The 19670-nt window shown below is 37.8% G+C and overlaps 1 protein-coding gene across 1 annotated transcript in view; it reads right to left on the bottom strand.

The window, feature by feature from the left end:
- Positions 1-19670, bottom strand: part of ENPEP (glutamyl aminopeptidase) — a 96314-nt gene that overhangs the window by 25852 nt on the left and 50792 nt on the right. Inside the window, exon 11 of the mRNA XM_054485806.2 lies at positions 8202-8281. Coding sequence (XP_054341781.1) covers positions 8202-8281 — 80 coding nt within the window. The remainder of the gene's footprint in view (positions 1-8201; positions 8282-19670) is intronic.

Below are 19670 nucleotides of genomic sequence, written 5' to 3'. Positions count from 1 at the left end.
TAGACTTTGGGGTCATAGAAGAAAATTTTAATTTCTGAAACTAAAGCTAACATGATCCATAATAAAATGGATTGGTTATCCATTTGTGGTAATACTTTCAACAAATTACCCATTCAAGAAAGTATTAGTGATTGTTTTAATAACAATTACAGGGTCCATTCTAAATCTCAGCAAGTGGCCTAGAGAATCTGCCTGTAAAGAAAGGTGTACAAGCATACCTTACTTTATTGTGCTAGAGAGAAGTCACTTTATTGCACTTTGCAGATACTGCATTTTTTACAAATTGAAGGTTTGTAGCAAAGCCAGTCTATCAGCACCATTTTTTGAACAGCATGTGCTCACTTCATGTCTCTAGGTTACATTTTGATCATTCTTGCAATATTTCAAACTTTTCATTGTTATTATATCTGTTAGGGTGATCTGTGATCAGAGATTTTTGATTTTACTATTGCAATTGTTTTGGGGAGCCATGAACCACACCTATATAAGATGAGAACTTAATCGGTAAGTGTTGTGTGTGTTCTGACTGCTCCACCAGCTGGCCATTCCCGTCTCTCTTTTTATCTTTCTCTTTCTCTCTCTCTCTCTCTTTCTCTCTCCTTCTCCTTGGGCCTCCCTATTCTTTTAGATACAACCATATCGATATTAGGCCAATCAATAATGTTTCAATGGCCCTAAGTGTTCAGATGAAAGTAAGAGTTAAACATCTCTCACTTCAAATTAAAATATAGAAATGATTAAGCTTAGTAAGTTAAGTATGTCAAAAGCTGAGACAGGCTGAAAGCCAGGCCTCTTGTACCACACACTTAGCCAAGTTCTAAACATAAAGAAAAAGTCCTTGAAGGAAATTAAAAGTGCTACTCCAGTGAACACATGAATGATAAGAAAGAGAAACATCTGTATTGCTGATATGGAGAAAGCTCTAGCTCTCTGGATAGATGGCCAAACTAACCACAACATTCCCTTAATCCAAAGCCTAATCCAGAGAAAGGCCCTAACTCTCTTCAATTCTGCGAAGCCTGAGAGAGGTGAGGAAGCTACAGAAAAAAAGTTGGAAGCTAGCAAAGGTTGGTTCTTGAGGTTTAAGGAAAGAAGCCATCTCCAAACATAAAAGTTCAAGGTGAAGCAGCAAGTGTTGACATAGAAGTTAAAGCAAGTTAATAAGAAGATCTAACTAAGATCATTTTTGAAGGCAGCTACTCTAAAAAACATTTTCAGTGTAGATGAAACAGCTTTATATTAGAAGAAGATGCCATCAAGGACTTTCACAGCTAGAGAGAAGTCAATGCCTGGCTTTAAATCTTCAAAGGACAGGTTGACTCTCTGATTAGGGGTGGATGCAGCTGGCAACTTTAAATTAAAGCCAATACTCATTTACCACTCCAAAAATCCTAAGGCCCTTAAGAGTTATGCTAAATCTACTCTGCATGTGCTCTATTAATGGAACAACAAAGCCTGGGTGACAGCACATCTGTTAATAGAATGGTTTACTGAATATTGTATGCCCATTGTTGAGACCTACTGCTCACCAAAAAAGATTCCTTTCAAAATAGTACTGCTTATTGACAGTGTGCCTGGTCATCCATGAGCTCTTATAGAAATGTACAAGCAGATTAATGTTTTCACAGCTGCTAACACAGTATCTATTCTGAAGCCCATGGATCAAGGAGTGACTTTGACTTTCAAGTCTTGTTATTTAAGAAATACATTTTGTAAGGCGATAGCTGTCATAGATAGTGATTCCTTTGATGGATCTGGAAAAGGTACATTAGAAACCTTATGAAAAGCATTCGCCATTCCAGAAGCTATTAAGAACATTCATGATTCATAAGAGGAGGTTAAAATATCAACATTAACAGGAGTTTGGAAGAAATTGATTGCAACCGTCATGAATGACTTTGAGGTGTTCAAGACCTATATGGAGGATGTAACTGCAGAGTGGTGAAAATAGCAAGAGAGCTAGAATTAGAAGTGAACCCTGAAGATGTATCTGAATTGTTGCTATCTCATGATAAAACTTGAATAGGTGAGGAGTTGCTTCTTATGAGTGAGCAAAGAAAGTGGTTTCTTGAGATGGAATCTACTCCTGGTGAAGATGCTGTGAGCATCTTGAAATGACAACAAAGGATTACAAATATTCCATAAACTTAATTGAGAAAGCAGCACCAGGATTTTGGAGAAGTTCTACTGTGGGTAAAATTCTACTAAACAGCATCGCATGCTTCAAAGAAACCTTTTGTGAAAGGAAGGGTCAATTAATGCAGCAAACTTCAGTGTTGTCTTATTTTAAGAAATTGCCACAGCCACCCAAGTCTTTAGCAACCACCACCCTAATTAGCTAGCAGCCATCAACGCTGAGGCAAGACCCTCTATCAGTAAAAAAGATTACAACTGGCTGAAGGTTCAGATGATTGTTAGCATTTTTAGCAATAAATTATTTTAGTTAACATATACACTTTTTTATACATAAGGCAATTGCACACTTAGTAGACTGCAGTATAGTGTAAACATAACTTGTATATGCACTGGGAAACCAAAAAACTCATGTGACTCACTTAATTGTGATATTTGCTTTATTGCGTGGCTTGGCACCAAAACTGCAGTATCTCTCAGGTATGCCTGTGGCTTTAATATATAACATGCAATGAATAGGAAACTGGAAAAATGCAACCCAATTATCGTGAGGAAAGATTACAATTAACAATAATTTTGGTAGTTGAAAAAAAATAACTGCAAAGGAGAGTTGGGTAGTGAAGATCTGTTAATGTGTTTCCAGTGTGCCCATGGAAGTAGGTGCCAAAGTGAGCTGGAACATGTGTTTCAGGCTATTTGACAGGTCTGGTCCTACAGAAAACAGTGTATGTGACAGAGACCTGTTAGTTATTTACCACACAGTTCCCTTTTCTTTCTGGGTGCAGAACTGGACTATGTTAGCTTTCCTTGCAGGACATGATTGAGAACTGGCTATAAAATGTGGGCAGAAGTAATAGATGCACTTCTAGGCCTGATTCCTTCATTATCTTCCCCTGTCTTTGGGCTAGATGCAAAAGATCCAATGAGGGATTCCAAGATGCAGGGGATGGTAAAGCCATAAGAAGGAAGAAGACAGGATTTCCAAGTCATTATTTGGTGGAGAGCCACCTAGGAGAGATGACAGTCAGGAATATCTCCTTTAGAATGTTGCATGAACAAGAAACTTTTACTGCACAAAGCCACTATTGATTGTTTCTAAAGTGCAATAATTAGACTCACCTGGCTAATGCAGTATATCACACTATCACAATTTAAAGACATCTGTAAAATAATTAATCTACCTTAACTGTCCCTTAATTTTTTTTTTTTTTTTTTGAGACAGAGTTTCGCTCTTGTTGCCCAGGTTGGAGTGCAATGGTGCAATCTCGGCTCACCACAACCTCTGCCTCCCAGGTTCAAGCAATTCTCCTGCTTCAGCCTCCCGAGTAGCTGGCATTACAGGCAGCTATGTATAAAAAAGTATATATGTTAACTAAAATAATTTATTGCTAAAAATGCTAACAAACATCTGAGCCTTCAGCCAGTTGTAATCTTTTTTACTGATAGAGGGTCTTGCCTCAGTGTTGATGTCTATGCCCAGCTAACTTTGTATTTTTTCAGTAGAGATGGTGTTTCTCCATGTTGGTCACGCTGGTCTCGAACTCCCAACCTCAGGCGATCCGCCTGCCTTGGCCTCCCAAAGTGTTGGGATTACAGGCGTGAGCCACCATGCCCAGCCCTTTAATTCTTACTAAGTAACTTGCTTCCTGGAAAGAGATACCTAATTAGGTGACATGAGTATTCGGATTCACTAACTAGTATATTTTAAGTGTGTAAATTAACAAACTAGCATTCTTAGTTAATCTCTTGTATGTTTGGTTTAGATGAGTAGATCTTCCAAGACTTGGTTGACTAGGGCTGAACTGACAAATTGAGTTTCTAAACCAGCAAAACTGAACCCATAATCATCCAATCAACGCTTGCGCATTCCATGAGGCTTAGCTTGAAAAAATGAAGAAAGTGCTTCCCTCTTGTCATCAAATACAAAAATACATGCCCATCATTATTTTGGTATTAAATATTTATATATAACTACCATAGATGTTTAGTAAATCTATTTCTATGATAGAAATTGACTGGACAGTCTGGATAGTCCAAACCATCCAGAGGACACCCTCAAATCTGGAAGTGAGAGTTGCGAAAACAGCTATTGTAGAGTCTACACCACCTTCTAGAACTTAGACCCCACCCAGATCCCATGCACTTAGAAATGTCTCTTTTAAAATATTACGTTTTAGCAAGATTGGTTAGCTGATACCATATAACAACCTTCAATCCTTCTAAATGTTAGAAAGCAGTAAATTAAATGCAAAAAGGTGGTATGCTACTAAATGTAGATGCATTAACAATAGCCAAAATAGCAGCTGATACTAAAAGATAGAGACGTAACTAAAATACATGCAGTTAACCTCTAAAAGTACAGCATTCTGAGGCAAACAACCCTTCATTAAACTAGGACTTTCTGAACTCTTAGAACGTACATAGCACCTTGTTGATAATAGGGCGGACAGGAGACAAGAAATATGTGTAGTTTGTGTCATCAAGAAGTTTATAATTTAGTTGAGAAAAAAGAGACGCCAGGTGCGGTGGCTCACGCCTATAATCCCAGCACTTTGGGAGGCTGAGGCAGGTGGATGACCTGAGGTCTGGAGTTCAAGACCAGCCTGGCCAACATTGTGAAATCCCATCCCTACTAAAAATACAAAAAAAATCCGGCCGAGGTGTTGGGCACCTGTAATCCCAGCTACATGTGAGGCTGAGGCAGGAGAATCACTTGAACCCAGGGGGCAGATGTTGCAGTGAGCTGAGATTGCTCCACTAAACTCCAGCCTGGGCAACAAGAGCAAAACTCTGTCCCCCCGCCAAAAAAAAGAAAGAAAGAACGAAAAGAGAGAATATAAGAAGCTTAATAACAATGATTTTGTTTAAAATATAAAGTAATAATACTAGGAATAAGGGCTGATGAAACTGACAGGATAAAATAAACTATATTTTATGACAGGAGATGATGACAGGAGAGATTATTCAGGGTAACTGGAGTAGCAAGAAAATGTTTTGTAATAGAGGTTCTCTTCTTTCGTTAGAAATTATGAGTTTAGTTGTTATTTTAACGCCTAAAAGAGCACATACAATAGAAATGTAAATAAAAGACCTTGGGGAGAGTCCCACTATTGCCTGAAGAATTTCTAACTAATGAATCATCAAAGAAACCAAGAGGAGGGAGGTAGGACTGGTAACATGAGCTGGTTGCCCATTTAGTACACTCAGGACATGTTCGTCATCTGTGCTCTAAGCTGAGAGCTGAAGATGTCCTCAAACAGGAAACAGGAACTTATTGTACAGCCTAAAAATGGAGCAGGCACTTTGAAGTAGAAAAAGACCTCCAGTTTGCTTCTGGCTCAGTGACCAGACATGATTCTGAAGTTTCAGATAAAGGCAGATTTGTCATCAAAGCTCTGTGACTATCAGCCTCTTCATTTATTTGTTTATTCATTCATTTATTCAATAAACAATTATTAGATGCCTGCTGTAGATCCAGAACAACAATAACAAATAAGCTCCATTTCCTCTAAGAATATTCTGTGGGGAGGGGAGACATAGACAGGTCAATAGTTAGAACAAAAAAATGTGTGAAATGTATTGACAAAGGGATACGAAGGAGTGTGAGAACTCCCTGCTCTTTCCCTTTCACAGTCATGCTTCTGTCCAGAGCACATGTCTCCTCTACATTCAGTCAATTTTTATCACCCATTTATACTCTATCTTTAGCCTCTGAACTGTCAGCCTAGATATTTTTTAGGAATGCTTCCTGAACCCCCAAACCTGGGCTGATGCTTCTATGAGTGCTTTTGGTGATCTGCATTGCCACAGAGGCACTTAGGACACAGCATTACATCTGCCTGCAAACCCATCCCTAGACAACCATCTACACAAGGGTTAGGATTGCTTTTTTCTTTTTTTTTTTTTTTTGCCCCAGCGCTACCCCCATTCTTATCTCTGTGTTTGGCATGTAAGCAATACATGCTTGAAAGAATTAATCTAGTAATAAGGATTAAATTTATTATTCCAAATATTCTAAGAAGTACATAACACATATTAGAACAATGTCTATTGTGAACTCTTGAAATGCATTTTACAAAGCACTTGAGTAAGCTTTAGTTATCTGGAAAATTCACTTGTATGGAAACTTCATTCCATGAAAGTGCTGGGTGAATTGTACTAGGGTAGATGAATTATTCACACTTTCAAACTTGTAAACAGTAAATCAAACAGCTGCCGAGATATTCTTCCAATCCTCAATTAACTATGGTGACCAATGGGGAAAATATTTAGTAATAGTTAAACCAAATCCACTGAAAACCTTCCAGTGGAATTCTAACATTCTTATTATGCCTTTTATCAGTGCTGTTACACATTGTTAAAAATGTCTTTTTTTTCCTGTCTTCTCCCTTTTCCTCTGGCAAATGTACTTATGAATAAGAAAATGGTCAGAAGACCACAAAAGATAGAGCTTGGCACTGAAACACAACATAAAATACTAAAACAAAGTGGCATTGATCTGGGAATTCTGCAAAAATTTAGAATTTTTTTTTATCACGGTATTACAATAATTATTAACATAAATAAGCAAGAGAGAGTTTTGTTGTAATAGCCATCCCTGTGCAGAAGGGCTTCAGGAGTTTCACCTCTATAATGACAAAGCTGGTAGTTTGTAGTAATAGTAAAAAAATCACAAAAACAGTTAACAATAAACGTTTTTTTAAAAGGCCCAAAGGTGGAAAAAAACATGCTGGATCCACAGAAAAACTTATACACAAATGTTTATAGCAGCATTATTCATAACAGACAAAAGGTGGAAATGATCCAAATATCTATCAACTGATAAATGGATAAACAAATGGTGATATATCCTATAATGGGATATGATTTGGCAATAAAAAGGAATGAAGTAGAGTTACATGCTATATCATGGATGAGCTTTGAAATCATTATGCTAATTGAAAAGTCACAAAATACTGCATATACACTTTTATTTATGTGAAATGACCAGAAGAGACAAATCTATAGAGGTAGGGAATACATTAGTTGTTGCTTAGGGCTGGGCATATGGGAGGCTGCAGGCATGATAGCTAAAGGGTATGGGGTTTCTAAAACTGACTGTGGTGATGATTACACATCTGTGAATATACTAAAAAACATTGGATTGTACACTTTAAATGGGTGAATTTTATGGTATGTGAATTATATCTCAGTAAAGCTGTTCTTAAAAGGCAATCTACTGGAAACAGTAAAAATGTATTGGCCAGGAGAAATCATACCTCATTAATACTTTAAAATATTTTACAGGAGCAACTAGGCATATGTAAATAAAAAATGAGTGATCTACTTTTATCCTCAAGAAGACACAAGTGAAAGTCCATACCAAATACTATTCTGAAATCAAGTCCTCATGAAACGGGGCAAAGATGAGTGTGGTTTGTCTTAGAAAAGAAATAGTTTTGAAACACCAAAACAAATACAATGGAAAAAATATAAAAAGAAGGATTCTTCTGAGATTGCAGCTAAAGCTTGCCTTATCTATTATTTTTTTTTCATCAATCTGGAATTTCGTGATAAGGTCTACTTGTTTTTATACAACTCTAACATTTTTCAAGTAAGGAAAAAATAAATCAATGCAGATAGAACACAAATGTTTCCAAAAAATGGTCTAATTTAATGGGAGCATTGAAAAAAATCCTCAGGTTTGTCATACAACTGTTAAAGAAATTCAGTGGCTTATCTGATAAAAAGAAAAAGCAAAAAGGAAGGAAGGAAGGAAGGAAGGGAGGAAGGAAGGAAGGAAGGAAACTTACACATTGATCTTACAATGGTTGGGCATGTGACCCTTCTCCTTTGGATATGGGTATTTATGATAAATCAGTCAGTCATGATAAATCATTGAAAAGAATATCGCAAGGTAGAACAGTTCTGATTGTAGATGAAGATTTGGAATCATCAGTAAATTATTGAAGAGATCACTTAGCTGATGTTTACATAAGTTCCAGCTTTACTGTTGCATCTTTATACTTATATTAGTTTAATGTGGTACATCAATTCAAAGAAGAAATAAATCAATTAATAATATTTACCTTCTTTTTCTGACCTATTAAATAACACACTGCTTGTTATATTATCTTCAGTCCATTTAACTGGGATATTCCATGTATAACTAAAATTTTTTTAAAAAGAAAAATTTAACTTTTATTACTAAAAGATAAAATTTCAAGAGTAAAAATCACTAAAAAGCAATAGACAAGTATATTTTTCTTTTAAGTGATTATCTAGTCCATACTATACAATTAATGTAGTTAATACAACATTTTAGTGATGAAGATAAGCTGTATAACTGTTTTCAATTTCTATAAATCTAAAAAATTTAGAAATTGCATCAAAAATTAGCTAAGCATGAAAAAAATTATTTCAATAAAATGCTTTGGCATTTTAGAATAAATATATTGCATAAATTGCACAAATATAACACATCTTGCTATAATATTGAACATTCACACACGTACTTGCACACAGTCTAATCTGCTACCATTTCCATCAAGGAACACAAAACATTTTTAGAAATTAGAAGACAAATAGTAAACTCCGTGAAGGAAATAACACATTTTAGAAATTATGCTGAAATTCTACCACTATCATCATCCCCTAAAGCCTCTCGTAATCTCCTCGAAATATCCCCTATTTAGAAATAGAACTGATGCGCTCAAGGGAAGAATCATCAGGTAAGTATGTTTCATGAGTTTTCAGTGCTTCTTTTTAGCTACTTGGTGTTTTCTTGCAGAGTGGGTAGGTGGGAGTTAACTTTGTATTTTGATATATATACTTAAGAGTTTTGTCTTGAAATCTCATTTTTTTTGGTTTGTTCTTGCATCTTCTCATATCAGAAAATGCAGATCTGGAGAGAAGGTGAATCTACGTACCATTGGCTGGTTTAGGTTTCAACTCAAAGTTGGTTTATCTGTCAACATTCAATTCCCTAACAGAGAATTAGGGTTAACATTTCACCTTTTCAAGATATAACAAAATTTATGTCGTTCAAGGAGAATATATTTTTGCTATATACCTGAAAGAAGTAATCCCTTGTTTTAGAACTATTGAAGTGTTTTACAGCATTGAGTTTTTTTTTTAATCAGCTCCTTTGGAGCATTTTACTGCAGTGGAATGTTTTTGGCTATACGTTTCATAAAACCAACACATAAATTGCTTCTTGGGCCTTATAGTGGACACTGTCAGTGCTTCCCCCTTATCTCCTTAGACCCCTTTCTCTCTTTCTTTTTCTTTTTAGATGGAGTTTCATTCTTGTTGCCCAGGCTGGAGTGCAATGGCACGGACTCGGCTCACTGCAACCTCCGCCTACCAGGTTCAAGTGATTCTCCTGCCTCAGCCTCCCAAGTAGCTGGGATTACAGGCACCTGCCACCACACCCAGTCAATTTTTTTGCATTTTTAGTAGAGACGGGGTTTCACTATGTTGGCCAGGTTGGTCTGGAACTCCTGACCTCGGGTGATCCACCTGCCTCGGCCTCCCAAAGTGCTGGCATTACAGGTATAAGCCACTGTGCCCGGCCCCCTTTGTCATTTTTGTACACCCTGGATACCAGTGTGCTTTCCCAGCCAACAATCAATACCTGGGTCTCTCTGACAGAGGACTGCCTTCCAGCTACCTGAGCAAGGAAAGCCAGAAGTTCCTGGGAATTTACGTCCTTCTGGATGTGGCCCTTAACAGTGACTGACAGGTGTGAGAATGCTTCCTGCCCCATCCTTCAGGAGCACTCTGAAGTATGAGCTGCACTGGCTCCAGGACTTTCCTGCAGGACTGAGTCAAAGTTACCCTCTTCAGGGCCTGCTTCATACAGCACCTTTGCTGGGCTTCCTTTCCTTCTCTATCCCACTGCCTGCTCCCCCACTGATCTTTCCTGGAAATACTTCCTAACAAGTCACTTTCACGCACATGATCATTTCAGGGTCTGCTTCTAGGGACACCAAACTAAGAGCCCTTGCAGCTTCTCAGAAGACCAACAAAGAACATTCCTAACACGCCACATCTTACCTATATATCTCACTTTCACTGGTCTGCTGAATTGGTGCTGCCACGTAAACTCACATTTTATGCTTCCTCTTCTTTCCCCAATGCCAATCTGACTGAAACAACAGAGCAGGCAGTGTCTGGATGATCTAGGCCCACAGTTAAGATTTCCTGTTTTGACTATCCTCTCTAAAACATGGCCTCTGGGACTACACCATGCCTCAAAAGGGCAGAAGCTGTTCTCCTAACCTCATGTACAAAAATACTGCTCTGAGGTCTTTAAGAGTATCGTAAGATAAAAATGATAGAAAGTTGAGGCTATACAATTTTATAGTTTTAGAATCACATAATCTAATGTAATCTAAGTGGAGTAAAATCACAGACTTGAGAGTATAAAGTGTGAAGAAATGGAAATTACATAAATGAAACAATTGAGTTTTCTACATATTGGCTAACATTCAAGAGTATCAGAATTCATTTTTATAGACATAGTTCATTATCTAACCATGTAAGAGGTTCTAGCAGTATGAAATATGGCCACTCTAATTTTCTCTAAGGAAACTGACTTTGATTGCACCAAGGTGACACACTTACTCCCATTCGCTCTGCCTGTTTACATGGAGTGGACTATCAAAGGCACATATGCTTTCCTGAGAGAGACATCCCAGGATGGAGATGTGAAACTGGCTCATTTCTAAGAGATGGTTGAGGATATGGTGTTAAAGCAATAACTTATACATGGGTGAGCCATTTGAATTATAAAAAGGTTCTAGTCAGTAAGAATTTCCTAATCTTGGATTATTTAAACAGTGAGAAAATATTTAGAGAAGATCATTGAACTCACAGTACAACTTAACTGGCCACACTGTCTACCAAACAGGAACACATCTGAACAGAAAGTAGATGGAAGTTAGGGTTGGAAAAAAAGCTAATTCCTTTATGGGTGCATGAAGGCACTCATTATGATCAAATTCTTCTTTTAAACAAAGAAGAATCCTTTTGCTATAAAGGCTCTTTCTTATTTGTTCAGGAGCTACTACTGATTTTTAACAAACTTTCTCAACAGAGAAGAACCTCTTTTCTAAGTTTCTTTTCCTATGCATATATGACTTCTTAAAAAATAAAAATAGAACGAACATATTAACTTTATGAGAAGCCACCACAAAAAATTCATGCAACTATGGATATAAATAAAATGAAAATGGTATCTGAAGGTGGAAACTGAAGACAAATATTAAAGACAGTATAAATGTTAATACGGTTCTATGTTCTAAGTCTTGGTGAATAAAATTTTAAAATTTATTGTTACAAAAAGTGATTTTATACCCTGATGATATATTTAGTTCACTTGGCAGTAAGATTGTTTGGTTTGTGTGAAGAGAAATTCATAACCAACAAGCAGCTTTTAAAAATCCAACCCCATTAATTAAAAAAACTCCTTAGTTTAAATTGTTGACTGTCTTTGGCTTAAATTGTTGACTGTCTTTGGCTTAACAAATTAATGGATACGTATGAGAGGAAGTAACAGTTACTGGGAAATTTTCCCAGTGTAAGTTTATTTCTCAAGAGAGAAATACTTTTAAAATTTTAATATCCAGAGGCTCCAGCAGTATTAAATAGTTAATCTAATTTGCTAGAACACAAAACAGTAACTATAAAAGAAACACTTTATAGTTGTTAACAGAACAACCACAGAGATTATTCTGTGATTTTGGTAGTTGAATTATCACCTGAAAACAAGTCAGATCTATGTTTCAATTCATGTATCATGAAGAGGAAAAAGTGAAAAACAAATGTTTTCTCCATCATCATCTAATCTTTCCTTTCTAAAATAAAGGTAAGGAGTACACTTATCTGCATAGTTCAGGGAGTATACAGACACTCCCTGAAGGGACCTCATATTGGTCTAAGTAGTCAAATTTTCCCTTGTTGTGGTGTGACCTACTGATTTTCAGAACTCGCATTATAGCAGGATACCCAGTTTCTCTGAATGTCACTTAGTGTGGGAGGCTGGGTGTCTGAGGTTTCCAGGAAGAGAGGCCGGAAATGAGCCTCAACGAGGTGAGTACAATGGCTTTCTCAATGCTTCTCCAGTTCAGGTGTCAACTGGCATCTTGGAAGCAGCTAATTTAATAATTCCGAGAGTTCATCATTCTCTGATGCCTTGGAAAGTCAAGTGCTTTGGCAATTTTAATTTTTGGAAACACCTGAGTGTGCTGTAGTGTGACTTATTTCTCCAAGCCCTGAATTGTAATCCAGGAAACAGGCTCTGTTACCCCCCTTATAGAGTACTCATCATGAAATGAGACTATAAGGATCTTTCTCTTCTGAATAAATATGGCTACGATCACTATGGTGCAAGATGAGAACAATATTCTAAAAGGAGATTGTTCTCTGCCAATTCACCTGATTGAATTCCTTCCACATTGTTCTTTAATTCGGAATTTTAGCTCAACAAAATCTTTGGAACATCTGCCATGCCCTCCAGCCCACAGCCACTCCTACCTAGTCCAGGCCTATCGTTTCCGTCAACTATCACGTGGGCTGCTCATTGCAATATTGTCCTAACTGGTCTCCCTGCCTCCACTCCTCCCCAACTGCCCAGGATCTGCGATCAGTTCTCCACAGTGCAGCCAGAGGAGAATTTTGAAAAATGTAAATGTGATCCTGCCAGTTATCTCCTTAAAATCCTTCAATTTGCATACTATTTTCCAAAATCTTTAACATGGTCTGCATACCTGGTCCCTGCCTTCCTCTTCGTCTTCACCTCACACCACTTTTCCCAGTCACTCTCTGCTATCCTGTTTCTTGGAACCAGACTGCCTGGGTTCACATCAAGGCTCCATCATTTACACTGTGTGACCTTGAAATTACTTAATCACTTTTACCACGAATTCCTCATTTACTATAAAATAAAATACATCTGAAGTGCTTAAAATAGTGCCAACCACTTGGTCAATGTTCAATAAGTGTTGTAAATCATGTGTACAAGACTTTGGGGCTTTCATATATGTTGTAGTTTCTGTTTTGGGGCAGGGGGTTTGTTTTGTTTTTTTCAGACAGAGTCTCACTCTATCACCCAGGCTGGAGTGCAGTAGCATGATCTTGGCTCACTGCAGCCCCCATCTGCCAGGTTCAAGTGAGTCTCCTGCCTCAGCCTCCCGACTAGCTGGGATTACAGGTGTGTGCTACCATGCCCAGCTAATTTTTGTATTTTCAGTAGAGACGGGGTTTCATCATGTTGGCCAAGCTGGTCTCAAACTCCTGACCTCAAGTGATCCACCCACCTCGGCCTCCCAAAGTGCTGGGATTACAGGCATGAGCCACCACGCCGGGCCATAGTTTCTATTTTGAACATCCAGAGCAGTCACTTCCCCACACCAATTTGTTCACCTTAAATATCACATCCTTGGAAAAGAAAGCCTTCTGTGACCCTCCCTGCCCTACTCCACTTCCTGCTTCCCTCTCCCAATTAATTGAGGCTCAGCAAATCAGTGGACTCATATAGTAAGAGAGAATAATTACTGCGAAACTTTCCAAATGGAAGCTTGTTTGACAAGAGACATATTTTTAGATTTAATATCCAAATATTCCAGTGGTATTAGAGTTGGTCAACCTAATTTGCTAGAACATAAACCAGTAACTATAAAGGAACCAGTTTAGAGTTATTAAAGACTTTCTAAAACATCTTTTTGTGTTATTCTAATTGCTACAAGAGAATTGATCTTACAATAATTTATATATGTGACTATAAAATAATGTCAATGAAGTCATTAAGAAGGAGAAAAAGAAGACAAAGTATCTCTTCAGTGACAATCAGGCAGTGGAGATTAGAGGACACCTGGGTGGGAATGGGTGAAAGATTCTCTCTACTCAAACAAAGTATTCAAATGTTGAAAGAGGGGGCAATATAAACTGGATATGGGTGAAATGGGAACAAAGTCCAGAGGACTAGTGATGTGCTATGCTGCCAGGATCCACTCTAGGAGGGGCTCAGCTGGGTAACCCGGGCTAGGAAGATGTCCCCAGAGTGGTACATCCCAGCTCCTGGGGCCAGGCCCAGGACTGGAGTTCCTGAGATTTTGAATTTGTTTCCTTCAGATGGGAGCAGCTGGCACCCAAGAAATACATACAAAAATAACGATTTAGTTATGCAGAAATGTTTATAGTATTAAGATTTTTGTATAAGTTGTATTCATGCAGGTGTGATAAGTTTTGAAATCCTCAGCTGTGCTTTGCATGCTTTATCAGCCTTTACAATATATAAAACATTTTTAAAAATTTGAGGTCAGCTGTGATGGCTCACACTTGTAATCCTAACACTTTGAGAGGCCAAGGCAGGAGGATCGCTTGAGCTCAGGAGTTTGAGACCAGCCTGAACAACCTTTTCTCCACAAAAACTTTTTTACAAATTAGCTGGGCATGTTGGTGAGCACCTGTAGTCCCAGTTACTTGGGAGGCTGAGGTGAGAAAATCACTTGAGCTCAGGAGATTGAGGCTGCAGTAAGCTATGATTTCACCAATGCACTCCAGCCTATGTGATACAGCAAGACCCTGTCTCAGAAAACAAATTAAATAAATAAATACATTTGGTAAAGTAGAGAAAATGACATACTGGAATTGTTTTAATTGAAATACTTAGAAAATCTTAACTCAGTAGCCATATTTAAATGTCTAGAAAAATCCTGTTAAGGGTTTGATTTTTAACATAATGAAAATGTGCAAAAAATTTGATACACTATATTTGAGTTTTAATTTGTTGGATTCATAAAATATATAGAAAAAATTTTAATTAGATTTATAAATCTGCTTCTTTGGTGGTGCTTGTATTTTGAAATTATAAATGAATTCAGTAAAATTTTAGCTAGTGTTGTTTAGAAGAATTTGGTTACATTTATAAGTTTCTTGTAAGTGATATATCTTTAAGAGGACTTGATTAAGTTTGTAAGTGCTGTTTAAATGCTCAGGAGAATTTAATGTGTGCAATTTGTAGATAAATTCATCACTACTCAAAGACTTAAAAAGCTAGTGTTGAAAAACCACCATCTCCTTACTCACCCTTCCCACAGGCCAGCCCTGCTCAGAAGCATCCCCTATTAAGTGATCTGGTTTTAGTGCCTTTGTAGTCTAATTGGACTTTAAATGCCTCTGTTTTATTTAGACAATATTTATTAACTTGCCCATTGAAAGAGGGTGATTGAGCTTATATATATATTACTTTCTCTTCCATTTCTCTTTCAATAAAATAAAATTATTTTTAGATTTTCTATAGTTTGTAATTGTGCCTCTAAATAATATACTCATACTGCCATTTCTTGCTTCATAAATTTTAGTCCTAACTACTCTCTTGACTTAAATGAGGATATCCACTGGAGTACTGGTAAATGTTTAACACCCAGTTTTCATATGGGCAAAATGTAGTATTTGCTCATTTCCACGTAATACTCGCATCAGGAGCATTTTCAAGCTACCAACATGTCACTGACAAGAAAATGTTACTAAGTTGGGAAGAGAGCCATTCCTGCACACCTCTGAACTAGTATCCCAACACTTTCTCCCACCTTTTCTCCCTCTTCCAAGTCCTTTTTTTGTCAGGTGATTTTTCTTGTTACAATGTCAAGACTTTATATTTGCAATTTATTCTGCCACCATAACAAAAATGTTTACATTTTCCATTGGCTGATTATAAAGTTAAAAGTCAATACCTAATATTTATGAAATTATAGCATGTATATTGTATATAATGTTGGTCAAGGAGTGTGGGGAGATCCATTTCTTACACCATGGTCCAATTTCATGGCCCCTGAGCCACTTAAGTAAAATTTCTCTAACATCAGAGCCTTTTCTCATACTATATCAATGGCATAAAATCATTCTATCTGCTTCATATTTTTGTTATTTTTTTAATAAAGAAGAGAGGTTTAATTTACTCACAGTTTTGTACGGCTGGGGCAGCCTCAGGAAACTTACAATCATGGCAGAAGAGGGAGAGGGACATTTTACATGGCGGCAGGTGAGAGAGAGCAAGCAAGAGCAGGGAAAATGGCCTTATAAAACCATCAGATCTTGTGAGAACTCCGCTTCATATTTTTGGATCATAATTTTTATATACAATCTTTGATTTGGGTTTTTCTAATTTTCTTTTTTATAGTTGACCAAACGGATGGGCTTTCACCAAATCCTCAAGTTTTTTCATCTTCCCAACCGCACTACCCACTGGAGAGAATTTCTCTTTTTCCTGGAGATTGCCTACCTCAGCCCCAGTCATCCTGCCCTTACAGGCACTCACAGCACCCTGAGCATTTCCTTTCGTGGCTTTCCTAGGTTGGATGTACCATTTCCTGAATCCCGTGTCCTATGTATTTCACTTTTTTTTTTAATTTATTCATATCCTCCCTTCTTTTCTTTCTCTTTCTCCTCCAACCCCCAAAACCCTTTCTAAAGTGCATCCTTAAGTAACTTTCAAAGAAGTGTTATGTGGAAATCATTTTCTGGGGCTGCATTTCTGCAAATGTCTTTAATGTACTTTCATACTTGGTTTAATTTTACTGGGTATAGAACTAGAGGTTGCAAATATTTTTTGCTTCAGTATTTTGGAAGCATTGCCTCATTCGCTTCTTGCATTCAGGGTTGATGTGGAGAAGTCTAGTGCCACACTAACTTATGTCTTTGTTTTCTGAAATTTTGTGAGGGTGTATCTATGTGTGTTTTGGGGTTTTGGTTTTTCCTGTTTGTACTGTTTACTAAGTGGGGTCTGTTAATCAGAATCCTTGTGTCCTCTATTATGTATTTGATATTATTTGCCTCCAAGTTTCTCTGTTTTCCTTTTAAAGAATGCCTATTGGCCAGGCACAGTGGCTCACACCTGTAATCCCAGCACTTTGGGAGGCCAAGGTGCATGGATCATGAGGTCAGAAGATCAAGACCATCCTGGCCAACATGGTACAACCCCATCTCTACTAAAAAAATACAAAAATTAGCTGTGTGTGGTGGCGTGCACCTACAGTCCCAGTTACTTAGGAGGCTGAGGGAGGAGAATGGCTTGAACCCGAGAAGTGGAGCTTGCAGTGAGCCAGCATCCTGCCACTGCACTCCAGCCTGGCGACAAAGCAAGAGTTCGTCTCAAAAAAAAAAAAGAATCCTATCTAATCCAGGCACAGTGGCTCATGCCTGTAATCCCAGCACTTTGGGAGGCTGAGTGGGTGGATCACCGAAGGTCAAGAGTTTAAGACCAGCCTGGTCAACATGGTGAAACTCCGCCTTTACTAAAAATACAAAAATTAGCCGGGTGTGGTGGCATGCACCTGTAATCCCAGCTACTCGGGAGGTTGAGGCAGGAGAATTGCTTGAACCCAGGAGGCAGAGGTTGCAGTGGGTTGACTTCGTGCCACTGCACTCCAACCTGGGTGACAGAGTGAGACTCTGTCTCAAAAAAAAAAAAAAGCCAAAAAATAAAAACGCCTATCTGTTAGGTGCTAGACTGTTCATATTTGTCTTCTCTTTCATATTTGCCAGCTCTATGTGTGTTTGCCCTGTATTTTTGGATGATTTGCTAAATTTATTTTTAGTTGATCTATTAATTCGAGAATCAGAAATTTAATCTTTCAGGTTCTTTTGTGTTCTCAATTTGTCCTTTCTTTTTTTTTTTTTTTTTTTTTTTTTCTTTTTTTTTTCTTTTATTATTATTATTATACTTTAGGTTTTATGGTACATGTGCGCAATGTGCAGGTAAGTTACATATGTATACATGTGCCATGCTGGTGCGCTGCACCCACCAAATCGTCATCTAGCATTAGGTATATCTCCCAATGCTATCCCTCCCCCCTCCCCCCACCCCACAACAGTCCCCAGAGTGTGATGTTCCCCTTCCTGTGTCCATGTGTTCTCATTGTTCAATTCCCACCTATGAGTGAGAATATGCGGTGTTTGGTTTTTTGTTCTTGCGATAGTTTACTGAGAATGATGATTTCCAATTTCATCCATGTCCCTACAAAGGACGTGAACTCATCATTTTTTATGGCTGCATAGTATTCCATGGTGTATATGTGCCACATTTTCTTAATCCAGTCTATCATTGTTGGACATTTGGGTTGGTTCCAAGTCTTTGCTATTGTGAATAATGCCGCAATAAACATACGTGTGCATGTGTCTTTATAGCAGCATGATTTATAGTCCTTTGGGTATATACCCAGTAATGGGATGGCTGGGTCGAATGGAATTTCTAGTTCTAGATCCCTGAGGAATCGCCACACTGACTTCCACAAGGGTTCAACTAGTTTACAGTCCCACCAACAGTGTAAAAGTGTTCCTATTTCTCCACATCCTCTCCAGCACCTGTTGTTTCCTGACTTTTTAATGATTGCCATTCTAACTGGTGTGAGATGGTATCTCATTGTGGTTTTGATTTGCATTTCTCTGATGGCCAGTGATGGTGAGCATTTTTTCATGTGTTTTTTGGCTGCATAAATGTCTTCTTTTGAGAAGTGTCTGTTCATGTCCTTCGCCCACTTTTTGATGGGGTTGTTAGTTTTTTTCTTGTAAATTTGTTGGAGTTCATTGTAGATTCTGGATATTAGCCCTTTGTCAGATGAGTAGGTTGCGAAAATTTTCTCCCATTTTGTAGGTTGCCTGTTCACTCTGATGGTAGTTTCTTTTGCTGTGCAGAAGCTCTTGAGTTTAATTAGATCCCATTTGTCAATTTTGGCTTTTGTTGCCATTGCTTTTGGTGTTTTAGACATGAAGTCCTTGCCCATGCCTATGTCCTGAATGGTAATGCCTAGGTTTTTTTCTAGGGTTTTTATGGTTTTAGGTCTAACATTTAAATCTTTAATCCATCTTGAATTGATTTTTGTATAAGGTGTAAGGAAGGGATCCAGTTTCAGCTTTCTACATATGGCTAGCCAGTTTTCCCAGCACCATTGATTAAATAGGGAATCCTTTCCCCATTTCTTGTTTTTGTCAGGTTTGTCAAAGATCAGATACTTGTAGATATGTGGCATTATTTCTGACGGCTCTGTTCTGTTCCATTGATCTATATCTCTGTTTTGGTACCAGTACCATGCTGTTTTGGTTACTGTAGCCTTGTAGTATAGTTTGAAGTCAGGTAGTGTGATGCCTCCAGCTTTGTTCTTTTGGCTTAGGATTGACTTGGCGATGCGGGCTCTTTTTTGGTTCCATATGAACTTTAAAGTAGTTTTTTCCAATTCTGTGAAGAAAGTCATTGGTAGCTTAATGGGGATGGCATTGAATCTGTAAATTACCTTGGGAAGGATGGCCATTTTCATGATATTGATTCTTCCTACCCATGAGCATGGAATGTTCTTCCATTTGTTTGTATCCTCTTTTATTTCCTTGAGCAGTGGTTTGTAGTTCTCCTTGAAGAGGTCTTTCACATCCCTTGTAAGTTGGATTCCTAGGTATTTTATTCTCTTTGAAGCAATTGTGAATGGGAGTTCACTCATGATTTGGCTCTCTGTTTGTCTGTTATTGATGTATAAGAATGCTTGTGATTTTTGCACATTGAT

Source organism: Pongo pygmaeus, chromosome 3 (genome assembly GCF_028885625.2).
Source record: "Pongo pygmaeus isolate AG05252 chromosome 3, NHGRI_mPonPyg2-v2.0_pri, whole genome shotgun sequence".
Lineage (NCBI taxonomy): Eukaryota > Metazoa > Chordata > Mammalia > Primates > Hominidae > Pongo > Pongo pygmaeus.
The sequence above is the reverse complement of the archived record's forward strand: the minus strand, read 5'-3'. Positions and strand labels throughout refer to the sequence as shown.